Source organism: Hyperoodon ampullatus (assembly GCF_949752795.1).
Source record: "Hyperoodon ampullatus genome assembly, chromosome: 5".
NCBI lineage: Eukaryota > Metazoa > Chordata > Mammalia > Artiodactyla > Ziphiidae > Hyperoodon > Hyperoodon ampullatus.
In genome coordinates this window covers 135,038,700-135,061,092 of record NC_136918.1, presented here as the reverse complement: position 1 = coordinate 135,061,092, position 22,393 = coordinate 135,038,700, and the positions used below count along the sequence as shown (strand labels likewise).

Here is a 22,393-nt window from a genome sequence, read left to right as displayed (position 1 = left end):
AAAGAGGACGGAGTGACAGCCGAATAAACCAATCAGCAAGTTCAAAGGGGGCGAGACCTGGGCTCTCCTTCCTCCCCACCCCCTTTCCAGAAGGCGTAACTAGAGACGTCTGGTCTGGGATTTTCCTGACGGGGCTTAGGCATATTTTGTTCCACGATTTCGGTGCATTTCTCCGTTGCCGTGCGAGGCGAGACACTAGTTAGGATGCATTCAACTAACTAACGGAAAGTGTTAAAGGAAAGAACAATGTGGAGGCAAAAGGGAGGCGGGGCACAGTCCAAAGAAGATGATGGGGCTACGGTTGGAATGAGGAAGGGTGTGGTCTTTACCTGATATTTGCATAAAACTGAACCCTTCGGCAACTAGGACTTCGCGCATTTATTGGTAGCCTCTGGTGTATCGCCTTAGAGCATGCCGGGAGATGTAGTTCCATGTTCGTTGCTATGGCGTTCCCTACAGCCTCGGAGAGTCCGAGAGCCTCCGAGACTGACGAGCGGCCTGGCCAATGGGAACAGCCCCTGGCCCAGAGGGGGCGGGCCCTCTGCAGAAGGACTCGAAGGTGGCTGTGGTGAAGGTGCAGGCCGTCGGAGCCGCTCCGAGGCAGGTGAGTGCCGAGAAACGTGCTGCGTGTCTCGGGCAACCGGGCCTTGGGGGAGAGAGCGGGAGACGACCCGGCGAACCGTCCAGCCCTGAGGCGGTTGGTGGTTACCGTCCTCAGATCTCTCGGGCCCAGGCCTCGCTTAGCTGAGGCCGCTGAGGGGCGGGTAAGACTTGACTTGACTGACGATTTCCTGGTCCTTACAGGTTTGGGTGGTAGATTTTACCTCAGTTTGTATCTCTCTCCACATTTGTGGAGGCAGAAGTCTGGAAGTTCCCTTCCACTGAATCTCCCAGGTCGGATTTCTCCCCTTCCTGCATCTTTTTGTTCCTCTACTTGGAGTTTCTTTTTCTTTCTACCTTACTCCTTCCCTACCGCCGCTTTCTCCTCCACTTTTGTTTTTCGGTGAGCACTTACTTAAAGCCAGGGTATTCGCATTTATGTAACTGTAGGGCCAGGTTTGTCCTCCAGAGTAAGCTCAACAGAGGAACACTCTGGAGCAATGCGTGAGAACCACCTCAGAATCATACTGAAGCGCAGATGCTGATTGTGTAGGTCTGGGCGGTCCTGAGAATCTGCAGTTTGACAAGCTCTCAGGTGCAGCTAGTCCACGTCATGAGCAGCCGGGTTCTCCATCAGCTCTGAGTGCAGATTTAATGAGAGCCACGTTTAAAAATAAAAAAAGAAAGAAAAAAGAAAAGAAACATGAAATTAATTTTAAAGTTTCATTTAACCCAGGATGTCTAAAATATTACCATTTCAGGATTTCCCTGGCCGTCCAGTGGTTAGGATCCGAGGTCTCACTGCCAAGGGCCCCGGTTCCATCGCTGGTCTGGGGAACTAAGATCCTACAAGCCGCGCGGTGTGGCCAAATATAAAAAATAAAATATTATCGTTTCGAGACATAATCAGATATTTTAAAATCGAGATATTCTGCATTCTCTTTTTCTTCATATTAAGTCTTCGAAATCTGATGTGCATCTTACACTAACAGCACATCTCAGTTCTGACTAGGCACAGTTCAAGGACTCCTTGGTGGCTAGTGGCACAGACCTAGATGATGTCATAGCCCACGGGCAAAATTAAAAGGTGTTAAAGCTCAAGTTGCTCTGGACAGAACCCCTCGCTGCTCTTTGAGATGGGCTTTGGAACTCTTGATATTTTACAAGTTCTCTGCTCAGTTTACAGAAATAATAGTAAAAAACAGTCAACGTTTATTGAGCACTTACTGTGTGCCAGGTATTGTACTGAGGGCTTTGCATGTATTTTTTTAAGCCTTACAGTACCCCCTTTGAGGAAACTACTGTTATTATTCCTGTTTTATAGGTATGGAATCTAAGGCCCAGAAGGTTAAAATTACGTAGCCCAAGTCATACAGTGAATAAGTAAGAAAGACAGGATTCAGGGTAGGGTCAGTTATGACTTCTCAATCGTATCCATCAATCACTGCAGTGTATAATTATTACCTTTTATCACTAATTTCAACTTATTGATGCCTCTGCTCTAGATGGCAGAGGATGAGACATTCAGATTTGAAAGAGGGGGCTCACCATACAAGGCAAAGTTGCCTGTCAGTTGCAGTGAAATATTGTGGTAGTTTTACAACTCTCTGTGCTGTGCATTCAAAATCACAGTTCTAGATTGAAGAAGAGTGCGCAAAACCTCAAGGAGATATATAGGCCTTTGAACCAGTACTATACCCTGGACAGTAATGTGTCTTGGTTCATTTGTGTACCTCCTTGAAGGAGGAAAAAGGGAAGGCTTGGGAATTCTTAAAATGTTTCACTATGGAATCACAGTGTTTTGGAGCTTGGTGTTTGGTGAAATCTTTTTTTTTAATTGATAAAAATGTTTTCTTGCTCCTGTGAACTTCACATAGAATAGTTCAAAGACAGCTTTATTTATGATTTTTCTAGACCCAATAAACAGTATATGTTGAGCTAATGACAGTTTTATGAGTAGAAAAGCAAAAACACACATATCCACATAATGCTAAAATGTAGTATTTTGCAAAATAATTTTCTTCTCTTTTTATACATTATAATAAAGATGACATCTCGTGAATTATTTTCCCTTGCTTGTGAATTTATTAGTAAATATTTAATCAAAATTACAGTTCCTACTTTGCATCTGAAGTAAGAAATGATTTAAAATCCTATAGTGATTTAGAAAACTAAGTGTTGACAAACTGCAATAATGTTAGTTTGTGGAGAAGAACATCCCTTAAGTCAGTTGGAGAAGAGGGAGAATGTATTACAAATATAGGGAGGATCCCTCAGTTGCTTATCTTCTTCATCACCTGCATTGTTCCAGTGTCACATGATTAAGCCAGCAGGAAGGGATGACTGTCATTCATGCCACCATTGGCTCCACTGTTCCCCAGTAGTACAATATGGGAAAATATGATGCTAATTCAGAAATATAAATGAAAGTTAAGTTTCTGTCGTTCTAGATCTTACTGTATTAAATGACCCTACATCAAATAGAAACTAACAAAAATTTCTAATCTTTCAATTAATAACCATCCCACTTCCCCAATCAACCCACTACCCACCCCCCATCAGTACTAGCAAGGGGGTCCTACTAGTAAGAATTCTTAAGTGAAAAAGTATTTTGTAAATCAACAAATAACAATAGTTAAGCTCTCTTGGAGGCAGGAGAATTAATCAAAAATTCTTTTGCGATTCAAAAGAGGTCATTGCTGAAGCCACTTGTTGCATATATAGGCAACAATTTGACGTATCCAATCAAATGCCTCTTGTTGTTGCTTCCACCTAAAACCCATATCAAAAAAACTTTTTTTCCTTTCCCAATTCTTCACCTATCTTTAGATCTCAGGTTGTGTGAGATGTAAAGATTATGCGTCACTTGTGTAAATTCAATTGAGTATGTCTTGATAACGTTCATATAAATCTAGATTCTCATAATTAGAAGAGACTTTGTTATGGTCATCTCATCCCCCGACCCCCTCAACTGCTGCTTGAATCTCCTTTATGATGCCACTGTGAATGTGTATCCAGCCTCTAGTTTAAATCCATCTAGTAAGAGGGACCATTGCAACTTCATGCATTTTCCTAAGTGTTAAATTATATACCTAAAATGTGAAATAAAAAGTTCTTATAATACATGTTATTAGCTAGAAATGCTTTCCAGGTTTAGCTAGGTATGAGTCACTATCACAGTGTCTCCCATGCCCATCTTGTAACAGACCCAGGAGAACAGTACAGTGTGTAGCCAAACACCTGTGTATTCATTGCTTATGTAAAGTGTCCTTAAAATATACGGATTTCTAGAGACTGTTGCCTGCACAATGTAGAGATATGCCTCCCTCTTTAACAAGCAGAGCTAGCCTGTCTAGTTAGGACTGCCAGTCTCCTCCACAACCTGCAAAGTATGGTATTTGAACCAAACCTCCAATAGTTACTTTGATTATGCTGACCATATGTTTTATGGGTACATGGTTTGACATACTTCTTTCTGTGATATGTGGATATGTATGAAAAGTCCCACAGATGGATAAGAACATTGTTAAAACTTAGTATTGTCACCTCTTTAATATAACTGAAGATTTACCCCAAACAATCCAGCTAGTATCATAATGCTGTACACTAGGCCCAGCACGATGGGCCAACATTTCAGAGTTGACTTCATCTGTTTTTTTTTTTTTGGTAGCCTAGCTGCTTGACAGTGTATCTGTGCTTTCCTTAAAATATAAATTAGGGTGGGTTAGAAGCATTAAAACTGAATCCCGAACCTGAAGTGGCCACCAAATTGTAAAGTTTGTGTTGGGGAAAAATGGAAAATTGAGCATATAAGGAGAGTTTGGACTTTCAGGCTTAAGTTGTCCATAGAGTAACAGGTGTATTGGATGAAGGAAAGAAAGGAAGCCATTCAGCAGCCTGTGGCCATAGCCCAGGCCTGAGGCATTGCAGTGTTAGCCCATCGCTGTGCTAACAAATAAAATGAGCAGGTAAGCCAGGACATTATAAAGGAAAAGGAAACCTTATGGTTGATAACTTAATGCAGAGGAAAGAATTATGATAGATTCTAAAATATCCTCGATGACTGAAGTTTGGTACAGCAAAGTCTTGTTTGGGGGAAAAAAAACGAGTCTAGTTTTATGTCCGTTGATTTTGAGGTTGATCTGATACTCAGAACACTTTTGGTCTGAAAGGGTAGATAAAGAATGATCTGTAGAGGTTTTATTTACAATTATTAATAGATGAGCTCCTTGGGGCATAGTGTAGCAGTGGAAGTGCAAGTGGAGTTCATGTTGTTATAACTAAGATGAAACCATTTGAAATTTCTTCCCATTGATTTTTTTTTAAGAAATTCCTTAAAAGATTAGTACTTTCTTTAACTACTTTCTTGGTGTTATTTATGGTAAATGTTTAATTTATGCAAATTCCTTATTCTGCTTTGTACCAAAAATTATTTAAAATAGAGTTCTTAATTTTTGTTTCTCCAAATTTTTAATATGTTACCATTATAAAAATTTAAAGTATTGCAACCATAATCTTCGCTTTGTGGACTTATGTCAAATATATTTAAAATCAGATGTACCTGGAAAACTTTTAAATCTTTATGCTTTTTATAGGGCTTTTTACATCAGCCTATATTTTTAAACAGATTTATTTTTATTTAAAAGTTTTACATAGCACTTTTTTTTTTTTTTTTTTTTTTTTTTTGCGGTACGCGGGCCTCTCACTGTTGTGGCCTCTCCCGTTGCGGAGCACAGGCTCTGGACACGTAGGCTCAGCGGTCATGGCTCACAGGCCCAGCCGCTCCACGGCATGTGGGGTCTTCCCGGACCGGGGCGCGAACCTGTGTCCCCTGCATCGGCAGGCGGACTCTCAACCACTGCGCTACCAGGGAGGCCCCGTAGCACTTTTTTGATAAGGGAAAACTTACAGTAGAATATATAATTTTGAGGTTCCATAACATTCATCCTTGGAAATGGCATGATAAATATTATACATTTAATTTATATTTTTATTTTATGAGGTGTTCAGTTATTTTATTTCCTGTGTGCAAATATCTTTACATTCAATAAAAATTTTGTTAAATAATGGACTAAGTGTTCCATTTAATCTGGACCAGTGCTAAGAAACTTAGTGGGACTTGAATATCATCCATTCTACCATTTTCTCCCTGTTAAGAACTTAGTATTGGGACTTCCCTGGTGGTGCAGTGGTTAAGAATCCACCTGCCAATGCAGGAGACACGGGTTCGAGCCCTGGTCTGGGAAGATCCCACATGCCGCGGAGCGACTAAGCCCGTGCGCCACAACTACTGAGCCTGTGCTCTAGAGCCTGAGAGCCACAACTGCTGAGCCCGCCTGCCACAACTACTGAAGCCTGTGCGCCTAGAGCACATGCTCTGCAACAAGAGAAGCCACCGCAATGAGAAGCCCATGCACCACAGCGAAGAGTAGCCCCGCTCGCCGCAACTAGAGAAAGCCCTTGTGCAGCAACGAAGACCCAACGCAGCCAAAATAAATAAATAAATAAATTTTTTTTAAAAAAAGAACTTAATACTCATTTTTGGGGTTGCAAAACAAGTAATAGTTCCTCAATTTTCTTCTGGCCACTTTTGTAAAAACACTTCTCTTTCTTCACTTTGTAACTGAGGGGTTTTTTTGCTCCCACATGTTTCCTTATTGGACCAACTAAACATTACTTTTTTCTACCAGCCAGATTGACTGTAACCTAATTTGGAGGAACTATTTAGGATGATCAGACCAAAAATACTGGCAGTATTATGTATATAACAGTTGTCTTAGGGGACACTAGGGGTTCACACAAACAGCTTCCAGGGTCTTTGAAACTGGAGGTGTGTACTATGAGATCCTTGTGACTGCTGATCTGGGAGACATGCCGTATGTTCTCAGATGCAATGGGCAGGGAAGACAGTGGCTTCCAGAATTACAAAGGGAGACACTTTGAAATCAAGGTGTTGATGTGTAATTATTTCATTTCTCAAAAAGGCAACTCCAGTAGCTCCAGACTGAGTGGGAGCAGAGGTTTATTTATTTTATAATAAGGAATATTGATTCTTCGAAGCAATAGCTGGGAAAACCCACTAGTTAGTGAGTGAATAAAGCAAGGCTTTGTTTGTTAGTATGTAACAATGAAATCTAGAAGCATGGGACAGATGGGGTAGATTGCAAGTCACTGGGAGGTGATTTCAGATAGGGAGTAGGACTTGAGCGTCACTTACTTCACAGAATCTATAGCGTAAGTACTGCACAGTCTCAGAGAGCAGGCAGTGCCTGGAGCCCTGAGACAGCGGTGGCCATATGGTGTGAAGTCATGCTGACTAGATCAGACAGGGTATGTGTTGGAAAAACGGGGGGAGTAAGCTAGACTAGGGACAGTGAGTATGCATCTTAGACAGCCTTGACAACTAGGCAGAAGAGCTTAGATTTCTAGAAAAGGGAATGCATAGCTGCTGCTCTGTGCTTAGGTTCTTCCCCTCTCCACTACCACCCCAGCAAACACATTGATGTATGTACGCACGCACACACCCACCCCAGAGGGCTTCTCTAACCAGAGGGCTAGACTTAATTTAATCTTCCTACCTGGCTCTTCTTTTCTTTTATATACTTTGTTGATAGATGCTACATACATAATTTCTATAAATGTCTGGAATGTGTACTCATTTCTCTTAGTTCCAGCATTTGATTCTTCCCTTCTAGAAAGTAGCAACCATTACTGAACTGCTCAGTAAAAATCCACTATACAGATCCATTAGACCCACTAAGATTCTGCTTGCAGGGCCGGCTTCATGAGTGCGGGACCTATGCAGTCACAATGGACCTCACACTCAGAAGGGACTCAGGCTTGGTTTAAATGCTTGGCTGTCACCATCTTGAAATTTTAATAATTTCTGGACAAGTTTCCCCACATTTTCATTTTTCAGTGAGCCTTACAAGTTGGGTTGTTAGTTCTGTCAACAAGCACTTAATTATCAATCCTAAACTAAAGGAGATAGGATTCTAGTTTTAAGTGATACATCTAACGTTAGCAGCTCAATAGAAAACCATTAAATATAATGGTTAAGAAAAATGACTTTGGAGTTGGTAGCACCTGATTTGTCTCAGCTGTAGCCCAGTGGGTGCCATGAGACCCTAGGTATGTGCCTTAGCCTCTGTGAGACTCAGTTTGCTCATCCATAAAATAAATTCAGTAATACTGTACTTTCACCAAAAAATATGTACAAGATTGTTCTTAGCAGGATAATTTGTAAAAGCCTTAACTGGAAACAGTCAAATGTCTATCTTTAGTGGAATGGATAATAGTAATTTATTCATACAATGGAATACCATATAACAATGAGAATGAATGAAATAAATACAACTACAGGCAACAGCATGAGTGAAATTCATAACACTGAGAGAAAGAAACTAAACATAAAGGAGCATGATTTCATTTATATAAAGTAAAAAACAGACAAAACTAACCTGCTCTTAAAACTCGGATATTGAGTGTCCTTAGGAGGGGAAGGTAGTGACTAGAAGGGGAAACAGGGAGCTTCTGGAGTTCTAGTGATGTGTTTCCTGCTACGACATGGCCACATTCACTTTGTAAAATTCAGCAAGCTATACACTTAGGATCTGTGAACTTTTTTATGTGTATTTTTTTTTAGTTAATTTTTTTTGGGTAAGTTTTCCTTTGCTTGTTTGTTTGGGTTTTTGGTGGCGCCACGCAGCATATGGGATCTTAGTTCCCTGACCAGGGATCGAACCTGCACCCCCTGCATTGGAAGCATGGAGTCTTAACCACTGGACTGCCAGCAAAGTCCTACTATGTGTATTTTATACAGTACTATAAAATTTACATTTAAAAAATAGTCTTGTCGGGCTTCCCTGGTGGCGCAGTGGTTGAGAGTCCGCCTGCCGATGCGGGGGACACGGGTTCGTGCCCCGGTCCGGGGGGATCCCACGTGCCGTGGAGCGGCTGGGCCCGTGAGCCATGGCCGCTGGGCCTGCGCGTCCGGAGCCTGTGCTCCGCAACGGGAAAGGCCACAGAAGTGACAGGCCCACGTAATGCAAAAAAAAAAAAAAAAAAAAAAATAGTCTTGTCATACAATTACTATGAAAATTAAAGAAACAGCTGTGAATCCTTAGAGATGCTTCAAGAAGTCCGCAGAATACAGGTTTAAATACTTCCATTAAATGGCTTATAAACTGACACAGAGGAATTAGGGGTATAATTTCAATGAGTGTCTTGATTGTCCACTTTTTCCTTTTTTAATGGTCTTTTTTAAGACTTTGAAAGCCCTTTCAATGACACCTTTGGTTATTAAAATTGAGCCCTCTGGCCTGCATAAGGTTTTTTTTTATTTTTTCAAGTACATCTCAAAATTTTTGTTGAACAGTAAAGTGAAGTTAAGCACATGCTCACCTTTGTGTGAAAGGTTGAACTATAAGCCCATTCTCAAATGCATACCAGAGATTGTTGCACATTATCTTGTTTGATTGCTTTCAAGAACTATTACCTGAATTCGTTTGAAGACAACACTTAGAGTTGTCATTTTATCCTTTGCCAGCACTATTTTTCAATTTTTACTTGCATTTGATCTGGAAGATGTTTTGTTGATTAGTTTATTTCATGTATATTTTTTCTTTTTTTTGTTTTTAGGTGACTATGAAAGGCTTATATTTTCAACAGAGTTCTACAAGTGAAGAAATAACATTTGTGTTCCAAGAAAGGGTAAGAAAAATTGTTTAATCATTAAATGAAACAAGATAGTGTATTTTCCGTATGTGACAGACCCAGTTTTAAATGGCCTGTTACAAATTATTTTGAGTTGAACTAAATGAGTGAAAATTACTTAAGTGAAACCCTATAAATTACTTTAATCTTATGTGAAAACAGTGGTCCATATTGTGGTATAACTATATTTTTTAATAGAGTTGCTACAAAAGAGTTTTTTGTTCCTCAGGGTGGTGGCATAAAAGATATTAGGAAAACAGACTTCAGTAGTCTTATGTGTTGCAAAATTAACCCAATTTATTCTGAATACCACAGTAAAGTGAGTTTTCAGATTGTAGGCATATTTCAGAAAATACTTTCTCTCATATTGGGAAATGAAAGAGGTGGAAAAGCATTGTTTTTCACACTAACTTCTGAGCTGTGCGAAGTTACCTCATTCACTAAGCCTTAAATGGTTTCCAGTTTTTTACCACTTTAAGCATAGATAGTAGAATTTTCATACCTTGGTGATTGACTGAAGGTTTGTAGCAGGCCAGAGTCATTATCCCACTGTAAATTTAGGAATGAAAACTAAGTGCTATATGTATTTCATAGTGCCTGTATTTTTCATAGTAGTAATAAGAATTTCTGGCTCATAAACACAATCCAGTTTTTCTGTGTTATCTTTCTACAACTCCAAAATCATTTAAGTTAGTAGTCTAACTTCTACCATTGGGTCAGGATGAAAGGTCTAAGAGTTTTGATTGGCTCTCAGGAGCAATCATCACCAGGTTCACACAATCATGAGTAAGATCCACAAAATCCACAAATTCATCGATATTGTTGAATATATTCATGTTATCACCAAATATTACCAAATCTGAGTTTTAAAAAGGGATATCCCAGAGTATTGTGTTCATATCAAATTAAACGCAGTGATCCCTTTGATAGAACACAGGAGGCACTGTGCAAGTAGCTGTTCTAGCCAACTTTTGATCTAATATTGGGGCATATCAGGGGTTGAGGAAAGCATTTTAATTATTGGTGTCATTGGTGGATGACATTGAGTACTGGAGTCTGAAATATCTTTGCCTTTGAAGTTATGTCTAGCTGTGGAATATGAGGAATAATTAAGTTCCATTAAGTTTGTATTTTGACCCTAGAGTGCCATGAGGCATGCTGAAATGTCCAAGGCAGATGTTAAATAAGGCAGAGATTAACAAATGACACTAACGAACTTTATTTATAGCATTAAGAAAATTCCATAATCAGTACGGTGTATATATTATGTGTATGTGTTTAAGGCTATCCCTGCATGAAGGTTTGATGCTTTGAGATTATTTAAATTAAAATGAGGTACAGTATTTGTTGCTCTACTTTGTTATCCTGTGTTCATTGCCTACACATATATCCCTGTCAGTATCTTAAGTACCTTTTCAAAATATGTACCCTAACTAAGGCTTTTTAAAATTTTTACCCCCAAATTCCCTATATTCTTTTGTATTATATGCTATAGGATAATTGCTTGTACCTTTTTCAGTTAAGTTAGGTGTAAGATTTGGAGCCTGTTTGATTTTGTTCAATTATGTGTGAAAATTTTTGCAGCATGAAGGCATATTCTCAAAGAAATGTGTAATTATTTTATTATTTGGTTCTAGGAGAATCTTCCTGTTACAGAGGATAACTATGTGAAGCTTCAAGTTAAAGCTTGTGCTCTGAGCCAGATAAATACAAAGGTATAAACACAAAGTTATTGGTGCTCTTATTTTGGCCAAAAGTCAAATGAGAGTTTCACAATATATTTAGCGTACAAAAGTTATAATAATAACAACTGACTTCTGAGTATGAAGAAATTATCATTCTTAGAAGAATAGAACAGCTAGGTAAAAGATTAAATGTTCATTTGTGTATTTCTATATTAAGGTAAATTATTAGCCTAATTGAAGTCATGCATTTCATATTATTATATGAAAATATTTTATAAACTCCTTTACATTGTGAAAAGCTGAGAATTTATAATTACTAAGGCCTGTAATCAAGGAAGAAGTGACTGTTTAAATATAGTAAAAATAGAAACTAGAAACCTAAAATTAATAAGTCTCTAGTCTGTAGATATTTCTAGTCAATGTCTTGATAGGGTTCATATTCTTCTTGTCATTTCTCTTTGTCTCTCTCTCTCATACACCACCTCACACCACCCCACAGTAATCTTCCATTATTGACCATGAAGTACATGGAAAGTCTTCAAATGGTAAATAAATAAAGTATGGTTAAATGTGCCATGATAAATAGAGCAGGCCCATTTACTCAGTTTTATAAAGATGAATACTATAGTTTCATTGGACCCTTAACTTATTGGCTTATAATGTCAGCATAATTTCTAGGGATCTAAAAGTTTTCTTCAGTAAAGTCACATTTAGGAAAACTACAGAACAAAGGTATAGGCTTCCACTGGGCGATTCTGTAACATGAGCATGACTTGAGAAGTGAATTAGTGAGATGCCCTGAAGTCCTTTCACTGGGAATAATCTACTGTTCCTTATCTGCAGAGTTCTGTGTTCAGCCCTTCCAAGATGTTCTTTTTAAAACTACAAAGAATCCATTCAAATGCTGGTCTAGGAAATTATCTCCATGTCTAACAGAAAGAAATGGTAAATTACAGTGAAATCAATTTGATTTTACAACAACTATTAATCATAATGATTATGAAAACTATAGGAATGTGAGAAGATGCTTATAGTAAGTGAAGGAGAACAGGGTGCAATTGCCATAACCATGATTTTAGCTCTGCATAAAAAATAAACACTGTAAAACACCGAGTATTTCTGTAAGAATGTTATGTGAACATCTTAGGAAAAGGGTAAAGTTCCACATTGGGAAAGAGACTTTTCTGACAATGAAGTATGTATAGGAGATCAAAGAATTGAAAAATAAGGGAAATATACAAGAAAATTATTTCAGCTTCTTTTTACTTACTGTTCCTAAAATACTAACATATCTACAAATATGTTCAGCATCTCTAGTATTATTATAAAAGTAGAGTAACTTTTAGAAAAGTATAAAAGGAGCTTAAACCACAGGCTTATCTATGTACACTCTGTCACTTTAAAAATCAAATGCTGAATGTGGTCAGAATCTAACAACATACTAATCTCTCAAAAATAAATAATTTGGACTTCCCTGGTAGTCAGTGGTTAAGAATCCTCCCGCCAGTGCAGGGGACACGGGTTCGATCCCTGGTCCGGGAAGATCCCACATGCCGCGTACCAACGAAGCCCGTGTGCCACAACTACTGAGCCTGCGCTCTAAAGCCCGTGAGCCACAACTACTGAGCCTGCCTGCCACAACTACTGAAGCCCATATGCCTAGAGCCCGTGGCTCCGCAACAAGAGAAGCCATCGCAATGAGAAGCCCGTGCACCGCAATGAAGAGTAGCCCCCACTCGCCACAACTAGAGAAAGGCTGCGCACAGCAACAAAGACCCAGTGCAGCCCAAAATAAATAAATAAACAAATGAAAAATCAATAAACAAATAAATAATTTATCCTTTAAAAGAAGAAACTCCAGCCTGAGATTATGTGGCCGTTTCCCTGTGTATATCCATCACCACTTCTCACCTACTCCCTAACCCAAGGCTTGTGAGAAACCCTCAAACCCACCCCACCCAAATGAGGTGACTGGTTCAAAGTGTTCAGCCAACTGAGAATTGTTCTGGCTATAATTTCCCTTCATATTTGGTAGAATAAAGATGTTAAAGTATGTTGATAGTGATTTGAATGGTAATACTCATACCTAAGCCCTACATGTCCCCTAATTCCTCAGCAAACTTGGTTTCCTACTCTATAGAGGAAGCTGTTTTGTGAAGTTACTTGCTTTTTGTCTTGAGGCCAAAAAATGGAGTCATATTTGCTTTTTATGTGGTTTGGTTTTTGCTCTTGCTTTCCTCATGTATGAAAAGAGGTTCGGATTTATTCTTGACCATAAATTCAAGCCTTTGTCATTATGTAGCTTCTAGAAGAAATGAAGATGGAGAAGGATTTCTTTCCCGTTGGGAGAGAAGTTGCTGGAATTGTGTTAGATGGTAAGTTTACAGATATAAGTATCTGTATTCCTTTTCTAAGGTAAAAGAAATTAAATGGTAGCTAATTGGTTTACTGACACATAAAATTATACACACTTCTTCAAATACAAAAGTTAATTATGCAGAAGTGTTTTCCCTTTTTTTAATTAAAAAGAAAACTAGAACGATATTGGTATTTTATAATTGAAGAGCTTATTACAGTTTAGTAAATATTTAGAGATTATGTATTTAAATCCATGAGTAATCACATTGAATAGAATGACCAGTATTGTCCTTTTTATGGTATTTGCAGACCAGCATAAATTACTTGTGTAAGTTGGCTTTGGGCCGAAATTTATATAATGGTCAGTAGCTACATTCACATTAAATTTTTAAAGTATGCCTGAAATGGAGTATTTAAAAGGTAAACAGTTTGCTCATCTGAAATTGGTTCTGGGGAGAAATAACCAGTAACATTTTATGATTGCCTTAAATAAAGAAAAATTTTAGTAAATAATGGTCTTAACATGCAGAACAGTAAGCCTAAGTACTTGAAATAATTTGTTTCTGAATAAACATAGTGTTCATATTTTCTGCTCATAGTTCATGATCAATCAGTTTATGGTTGCTCTTCTTGCATGTGTGAGTGGATGAATGAGCATTATCATGTGGGTTAGACTATTTGAATTTCACCTGTAAATTTAATCTATAATGCATCTGATACTCTTAATGTAATCTTCTAACATAACTAAATCATAATTTTATTCCCTCTCCTTTCTTCTGCTTGGATTGTACGAAAATAAAAATAAGAATTATAATAGCCAGAAGATGATCAATCAATTATTCATTCATTCATTTATTTATTCATCATTTAATGAGCACTTGCAAAGTGCTTGGAATGTGAAGATAAATAAGACAGTCGCTACCCTCCAAGAGTTCACAATCTAGGGGAGAGGCAGACAAACACGTATAGGCAGATTCATTCTGAAAGCTCCAAGGAGAGGTGCCCAACCAGCCAGCAGAAACAGGAAGGGCTTCTTGGAGTAAGTTAGCCAGACAGTAAGGGGTGGGCAGGAGGAGAATTCTTCTCCAAGAATCACGCTCAGCAGAGAAGATAGCATGAGCAAAGACGCGGAAGCAGGTAATAACGTGATGTATGTAAGAATTATGGAGTTCGGTGTTACTAGAGCAAAATTAAGTTCTGAGCATGAGTCATAGGCAAGGTACTTGGCAGAAAAAAAGCCACTGTGTCAAGAAAATTATTCTTCAGAGATCACAGAATAAAAGATATTGAACAGAATCTTTTCATGATGATAGGAACACTGATTCCTTCCCCCCCCTAAAAAAATGAGACAAGAGGGTAGGCAAGGGCCAGACTCATGACGAGCCTCCTATCTCAGATTGGGTTGTAGAGAGAGTATTAGAGTGGCCATAAGAAGGGTGGATTTGAAGCAAACCAGGCTGTAGGCAAGAGGACTGTTTGGGTAGTAGACCAACAGGCAAGAAACGGCATGGGGCTTCCCTGGTGGCGCAGTGGTTAAGAATCCGCGTGCCAGTGCAGAGGACACAGGTTCGAGCCCTGGTCCGGGAAGATCCCACATGTCACGGAGCAACTAAGCCCATGAGCCACAGCTAATGAACCTGCGCTCTAGAGCCCGCATGCCACAGCTACTGAGCCCACATGCCACAAATACTGAAGCCCACGCACCTAGAGCCCGTGCTCCACAACAAGAGAAGCCATTGCAATGAGAAGTCCGCGCACCGCAACGAATAGTGGCCCCCACTCGCCACAACTAGAGAAAGCCCGCGTACAGCAACGAAGACCCAGTGCAGCCAAAAATAAATTAATTAATTAAAAACAAAAAATGACAAAGTCCATAACCTAGACAGTGGCGGCAGAGGTAGTGAATGTATTCAAGATATAGTAAAGCCAGCAGAGCTTAATAATTGACGAACAGGGAAATTAAAAACAGGTAAAAGCAGGAAATGATTTATAAGATTCTGGTTACATTCAAAAGTTGTCAGCTTATAGGTTGTGTTTGAAACTATAGAAGGGTGATGAGTTCATCCAGGGAGAGTTGAAATGAAGGAGACACAGCATGGAACACTTGGCAATGCCACTGTTTGAAGGACAATTAAGAGGAGTACAAAGGAAGCCAAGAAAAAAGGATCAGGATGATTTCAGGTAGATAAGAATCCTCAGCAGGAGGGAAAAAGAAAAGTACAGAAGCCAAAAATATTGGGGGATAATGGCACAGAAGAGATCCAAAGAAGCAGCAAACTGGGGCCCTTTTGCAGACAGAGCCAGCCTGAGGCACCACTTCCAGATTTCAGGATCTACCTTACTTCACTGCTGCACCTCAGTTTCCTTGTCTGTTAAATAGGAGTAATAATAGGTCCTTAATGGGTATGCCATGAAGATTAAATGTGATAACACGGTAAAATGCTGGGCACAAGTAGGCATTCGTGGAGGTTTGGGTTTTTTCCTCCCATTTCCTTTTGTAACTATTTGAAATATTCTAAAGAATTGACTGATGGTGTAGGACTTTTCTCTACACACAAAGAGAAAATGTAACTATCACTTCTGTATAGTCCCCAAAATTTCTTGGCACCATTCTGAACTTATTTCCATAATCCCAAATCAAAGTAGTTTATATGTGACTCTAACCAGAATTCCCATTGTGCGTCAGAGATTTTACAACTCAAACAATGACAGATTGGACGAGCCTCAGGAGGGGTGGAACCCAGTGTATCCAATGTCATCATCTTAAGAGCTGTGGAGTGGATTATTTTCCTTTATTCCTTCATCCTTAGCTGAACAGAGAGACATCCTGCTCCACGGTGTCAACAACCACATGGCCCAGCTTTGTAGAGAATCCAGATATGAGATGTTCTTTCCTACTGTCCTTACAGACTATCAAAATGTCCTAGAAGTTCTTGACTTTTTCTCTGAGTTAGTGACTTTTTATTAATCCATGGCTTTTAAAATTTATTTTAGTCATTATATTTAATAACCTCAAAATAATGATTATTAATTTTCTCCACTCTTTAGTTGGAAGCAAGGTATCATTCTTTCAACCAGGTGATGAAGTAGCTGGTAAGTTATAGGTCCTAGTCCTATTTCAAGTCCTCTGTCTTACTGTTGTTTCTTTTTCTTTTTTTCTATACAATTGCTGATGCTTAGTGTGACCTTGCTTCATATACAAGTACTTACCTAAGTTTTGGAATTTACTCTCAAATATCCATTGATGAAGAGAATTGGGAGTTTGATCACAATAGCAGAACATTTAAAACTTTTCAATATTTGTCTGTAGATATGATAGAAAGATGACCATAGTTGTTACTGTCCTTGGTGCAGCCCTTCACTGACAGGACCCCGGTCTATAGTTAGACTGCAGACTCCAGAGAAAAGAAAAGTCACAGTCCATCTGCTTGAAGACTACTGACTGACTTGGCTATATAGACGCTCTTCTCTCCACATCCGACTTGAATTGTATAGAGCTGCTCCCTTACTACCCTCGTAAAACTAAAAATTTACTGGAGACATTTAACTTATTGGTTTTCTTTTTTAATCCATAGTTAATACCATTTTGCAAAAATATATATTTATACTTGTGTCCTAGACATTCACACAAACAAATATAAAGTATGCATTCAGTAGTAGTCTTTGAAATTGCCATTTCTCTGTAGAAAATATTCATAGGAAAATATTCATATAGACTTAGAAAATGTGTAGCTTTACAACATGCTTGAAGCTGTTAAGAATAAATTTATAGGAAAGTTTTCATCAGCTTTTAACACAATTGCCTTTGACTTGGGTATTTTCTTTGAGAATTTATTATTTCTATCTTATCTTTATTATCTGCCCAAGAAGTCAGTGACACTGTATTATTCAAGATCCTTTTTGTAAGAGACAAAAAATAAAATCAGATTAGCTCAGGGGAAAATGGGATTTTATTGGAAGCATACCTCACTATCCTATAGAACCAAACTCTGGGAAGGGAGCCGTGAATCAGGGACAAGTTTAATGAGGAGCACAGATGCCCCAGGACTCTGACTTTGTTCTGTACATCAGCCATCATCTTTATCATCACTCAGAGGTGAAGAGGAAGAAAAAGAGGTAGTACAGGTATTATAGTGTTCATATCAGAAAGTAAACTATCTACTTCCCTTCCTTATTTCTGAAATCTCTCCCTTCTCCACACTAGTACTGGAACCTTCCTCAAAATTCCACTGAGGAAAATTTAGACGAATGCTTACTGGCATCTCATTAGGAATGAATTCATTTTTGGATTGTGTCCCTTAAGTTTCTCGTTTTAATTTTCAGGAATTTTACCCCTGGATTCTGAAGACCCTGGACTTTGTGAAGCTGTTCGAGTACATGAGCATTACTTGGGTATGTGGTAGTCCAGTGTTTTGGAACTCACGTAAGCCTTATTTCACAGATGTGTGTGGTTTTTAGTAACAGTATGATTTATTTCCATCTGCTGTGAGTGTACCTAGGAATAACTATCGGGTGGTCATATGACTACTTCTAGCTTATATTTTGTATCCATAAAATTCATTTTCAAGCTAAGCAGTATTTAGACCTTTAAGTTTCCCTTACACTGCTCATGGTAAGAGGTTTGAAAAGCCATTTCTCCCTTGGCTCTGAAATTATATCACTAATCAGAATTTTTTACTTCTTATTCTTGGTTATTAATTGAAATTTTTAAATGTATAGAATCTAGACAATACATGTAGAGTCTTGAGTCAGGAAAGACTCAAAAACACTTATTCTTGTTTCTGTTGCTAATATCTTTTGACCAGTATTCAATGTAACTTAAATGTTAATTTAAAAATTTTCTTACAGTAATTTACTTCTTAAATATTTAAATTTAAATGAATAAATGTATAAACACAGACACTCTTCATGAAAGCATAGTAAAAAGATGCTGCATCTCCTTAGTAATCAGGGGAAAGCAAATTAAAACCACTTAGAGATACCATTATGCTTCCATGAGACTGACAGTTATAAAGTTTGACCATACCAAGTGTTGGCAAGGATGTAGAGCAGTAGAACCTTTTATGCACTGGGAGTGTAAATTAGTACAAATGCATTAGAAAATAACTTAGCATGATCTGATAAAGGTAATGATGTATTAACACCTCAGACCTAGTAATTCCACTGGTATTTTCATACACCAGAGAAGCTTGATGTGTACCAGTAGCACATGCACAAGAGTTCATAGTAGCATGGTTTGTAATTGTGGAATAAAAAGAGAAACAGCCCAAATGTTCTTCATGGGAAAATGGATAACTAAAGATATTTCTAATTAACTCATCAGTGAAAATGAATAAATAACAGTCAAACATATCAAGACGGATGTACCTCACAAACTGTGCTGAGTGAAAAAAGCAAGTTGCAGAAGGATACGAACAGTGTGATACCATTTTATTTCTATGAAGTTCAAAAACATACAAAGTTTAATTAAGCATGTGTTATTTAAGGATATAAGGAGCAGGTAGGGATGAAAAGTCATGTGGAAGTTACCTGTGTGGGCAAAGCAAGAGGATGTGATCAGAGTGGATCCACGGGACTACAGTGGTACTGCCAGTCGGCTATTCCTTATGCTGGGATTCATGTTGTTCTTTATATCTTATCTATAGATTATCATAGATTCTTTTGTGTTCTTGAACTATTTTATTAAAATTTTTCCTAAGTTCTTTCTTGAATGATATAAATGCTAATCAGACCATATGGGCCAATTTGGATTTGGGACTATTAAAAATAGTAAATTTGTACATTTGAGTCTATATAGTAACTTGAACTAGGCTAGGAAATCTTTGGCATTTCATTTTTGAAATTGTTAAGTAATTTATATTTAGATTAATGACATTTACTATGTCAAAAATTTCCAAGTAATACCATCTTGTTTTATTAAAACTTAATTTTTTAATTAAATTTTATTCTTTCATTCATTTATTTATTTGTTTATTGGATGCGTTGGGTCTTCATTGCTGCACACAGGATTTCTCTAGTTGGGGCGAACGGAGGCTACTCTTTGTTTCGGTGCGCAGGCTTCTCATTGCGGTGGCTTCTCCTGTTGCGGAGCACGGGCTCTAGGCACACAGGCTTCAGTAGTTGTGGTGCGCAGGCTCAGTAGTTGTGGCTCGCGGGCTCTAGAGCGCAGGCTCAGCAGTTGTGGTGCACGGGCTTTGTTGCTGTGTGGCATGTGGGATCTTCCCGGACCAGGGCTCGAACCCGTGTCCCCTGCATTGGCAGGCGGATTCCTAACCACTTTGCCACCAGGGAAGTCCCTTAAGAATTAACTTTAAAAGACAGTTTTCCAGAAATCTGAGGCTTGTGCTTATTTATGTATATATTAAGCCTACATTTGGAGCCAACTGTGTGTCTTCCTTTGAAAGATAAAGCTCACTTCCAAATACCATGCAGTGAAAGTCACTGATCCATGACTATTTTGATATAATGCAGTTTGAAAATTGAGGACGGCTGCTGTCTCTTTTATGGGAAACTCTACTATTTTTAATCCCAGAATTTCCTTGGGCCCTTTTTTTCTTAAATTATTTATTTATTTATTTGTTTGTTTATTTATTTATGGCTGCATCAGGTCTTAGTTGTGGCTCATGGGATCTTTTGTTGCATTGTGCGGACTCCTCTCTAGTTGTGGCATGTGGGCTTCTCTCTAGTTGTGGCATGTGGGCTCAGCTGTTGTGGCGTTTGGGCTTAGTTGCCCTGCGGCATGTGGGATCTTAGTTCCCCGACCAGGGATTGAACCTGAGTCCCCTGCATTGGAAGGCAGATTCTTAACCAGTGGACCACCAGGGAAGTCCCCCTTGGGCCCTTATTGTCCCTGTTCTTTTGAGAACCTTGTAAATATGGAGTCAACTAAAACCTTTAGTTTGGATTCCTAGGCTTGAGTTTAGACAAAGTAAACTAAATTAAATTGTTATAGAAAGTTAACTGTTGAAAAAAAAAAACCGAGAATAAAAAAGATCCATTTCTTTAAGCATTGCTGAACACTGGAGGATTATAAGATGGACCAGAAGAAGAACAGCAAACTGGAACATCAAAATTTTCTAGCTATAAAGCTTAATCTAAGACAAGAGAACCACACAAGTGACCTTTTATTTTCCTACAAATCAGGAGGATTATAGTCCCAAGATCCACCAACATATACAGAGAAAGCAATTCTATTGATAGATATTCCTTGAGAAGGGAAACACAACAAAATGTTTCTTTAAAAGAAGTACTTTAAGAATGACCACTAACACCTGAAACATTGTAAGTCAACTATACTTCAAATTAAGAAAAAGAAGAATGACTGCTAACTGCGTGACCTTTAGGCAAGCCCCGGGCGCATTTTACTTTGTCTATAAACAAGGATGCCAAACTAGATAACCTCTAATCTCTGCTGTAGCTCTAACGTTCTATGAAAGAGAAAATAATTTCAGTATGTTCCCTGAAGATTTGCAGGGAGAAATAATTTAGTTCACCATGACTCTATTTTAGTTCCTATTAATTATTTGATGATTTTTTAAAATAAAAGCTCACAACTCAGTCACCTTCTAGTAAGTCAGTTCTTTTACCAAACCAAGGAACCAGGCTCCAAACAACTCCCAAAAGATGTCTTATTAATCTTGTTTCAGAATATTGAGGACAAAGTTAAAAAGTTGAGTAATTCTTCCAGCTCTTTTGTGCTTTCAGTTCTCAAGCCATTCTGATTTTATTTTTCATACAAACAGCTCATGCAGCTCAATGTCAAAAAAACAACCCAATCAAAAAATGGGCAGAAGATCTAAATAGACATTTCTCCAAACAAGACATACAGATAGCCAAAAAGCACATGAAAATATGTTCAACATGGCTAACTACTAGAGAAATGCAAATCAAAACTACAATGAGGTATCACCTCACACCGGTCAGAATGGCCATCATCAGAAAGTCTACAAACAATAAATGCTGAAGAGGGTGTGGAGAAAAGGGAATCCTCCTACACTGTTGGTGGGAATGTAAATTGGTACAACCAGTATGGAGAACAATATGGAGGTTCCTTAAAAACTAAAAATAGAAATACCATATGATCTAGCAATCCCACTCCTAGGCATAATCTGGAGAAAACAATAATTCAAAAAGATACATGCACCCCAATGTTCATTGAAGCACTATTCACAATAGCCAAGACATGAGAGCAACCTAAATGTCCATCGAGAGAGGAATGGATAAAGAAGGTGTGATACATATATAGTGGAATATTACTCAGCCATAAAAAAGAAGGAAATAATGCCATTTGCAGCAAGATGGATGGACCTAGAGATAATCATACTAAGTGAAGTCAGACAGAGAAAGACAAATATCATATGTCACTTATATGTGGAATCTAAAAAAATGATACAAATGAGCTTATTTACAAAACAGAAACAGACTCACAGGCTTAGAAAACAAACTTATGGTTACCAAAGAGGAAAGTTGGTGGGGAGATAAACTGGGAATTTTGGATTAACATATACACACTACTGTTGATACATATAAAGTAAATGATCAACGGAGACCTACTGTATAGCACAGGGAACTCTACTCAGTATTCTGTGGTGACCTATATGGGAAAAGAATTTGAAAAAGAATGGATATATGTATATGTATAACTGGATCACTTTGCTGTACACCTGAAACAAGCACAATGTTGTGAGTAAACTATACTCCAATATAAAATAAAAGTTAAATTTAAAAAAAATTGGCACACATTTTCAGCATTATTCCTTTGGACCTGAGGTAGAAAGAATTGAAATTGTAATTCTTGGGCTCTGACATACTGTTATTATTGATCCATACATGGCTCTCTTCTATTTATTTTCTTAGTTTTTATAACATAATAAACACTTGTGTACCACCTAACACAAAAGCAAGGATCTCAACATTAAACCATGTCCAACCATGTAATTTTAAAGTCTCTGAAATCTTAAATGTAGTTTTATTACTATTAGAATTTTTTAAGAACTGAATTTTTGATTTCATAATGAAAATATAGGTAGTCCCAA

At 38.2% G+C, this 22,393-nt stretch overlaps 1 protein-coding gene across 2 annotated transcripts in view; it reads left to right on the top strand.

Annotated features, from left to right (window-relative positions):
- Nucleotides 1-505: 505 nt before the first annotated feature.
- CRYZL1 (crystallin zeta like 1) overlaps nt 506-22,393 on the top strand; it is a gene marked incomplete at both ends in the record, with an annotated part of 32,985 nt that continues 11,097 nt past the window's right edge. Inside the window, 6 exons of one of the 2 annotated variants that reach the window (XM_079705585.1) lie at nt 506-604; nt 9,241-9,312; nt 10,953-11,030; nt 13,303-13,375; nt 16,407-16,451; nt 17,682-17,750. In XM_079705585.1, coding sequence (XP_079561711.1) covers nt 506-604; nt 9,241-9,312; nt 10,953-11,030; nt 13,303-13,375; nt 16,407-16,451; nt 17,682-17,750 — 436 coding nt within the window. Of the gene's footprint in view, nt 605-9,240; nt 9,313-10,952; nt 11,031-13,302; nt 13,376-16,406; nt 16,452-17,681; nt 17,751-22,393 lie in introns of those variants that run through there. The other variant, XM_079705586.1, reaches the window with a different exon arrangement.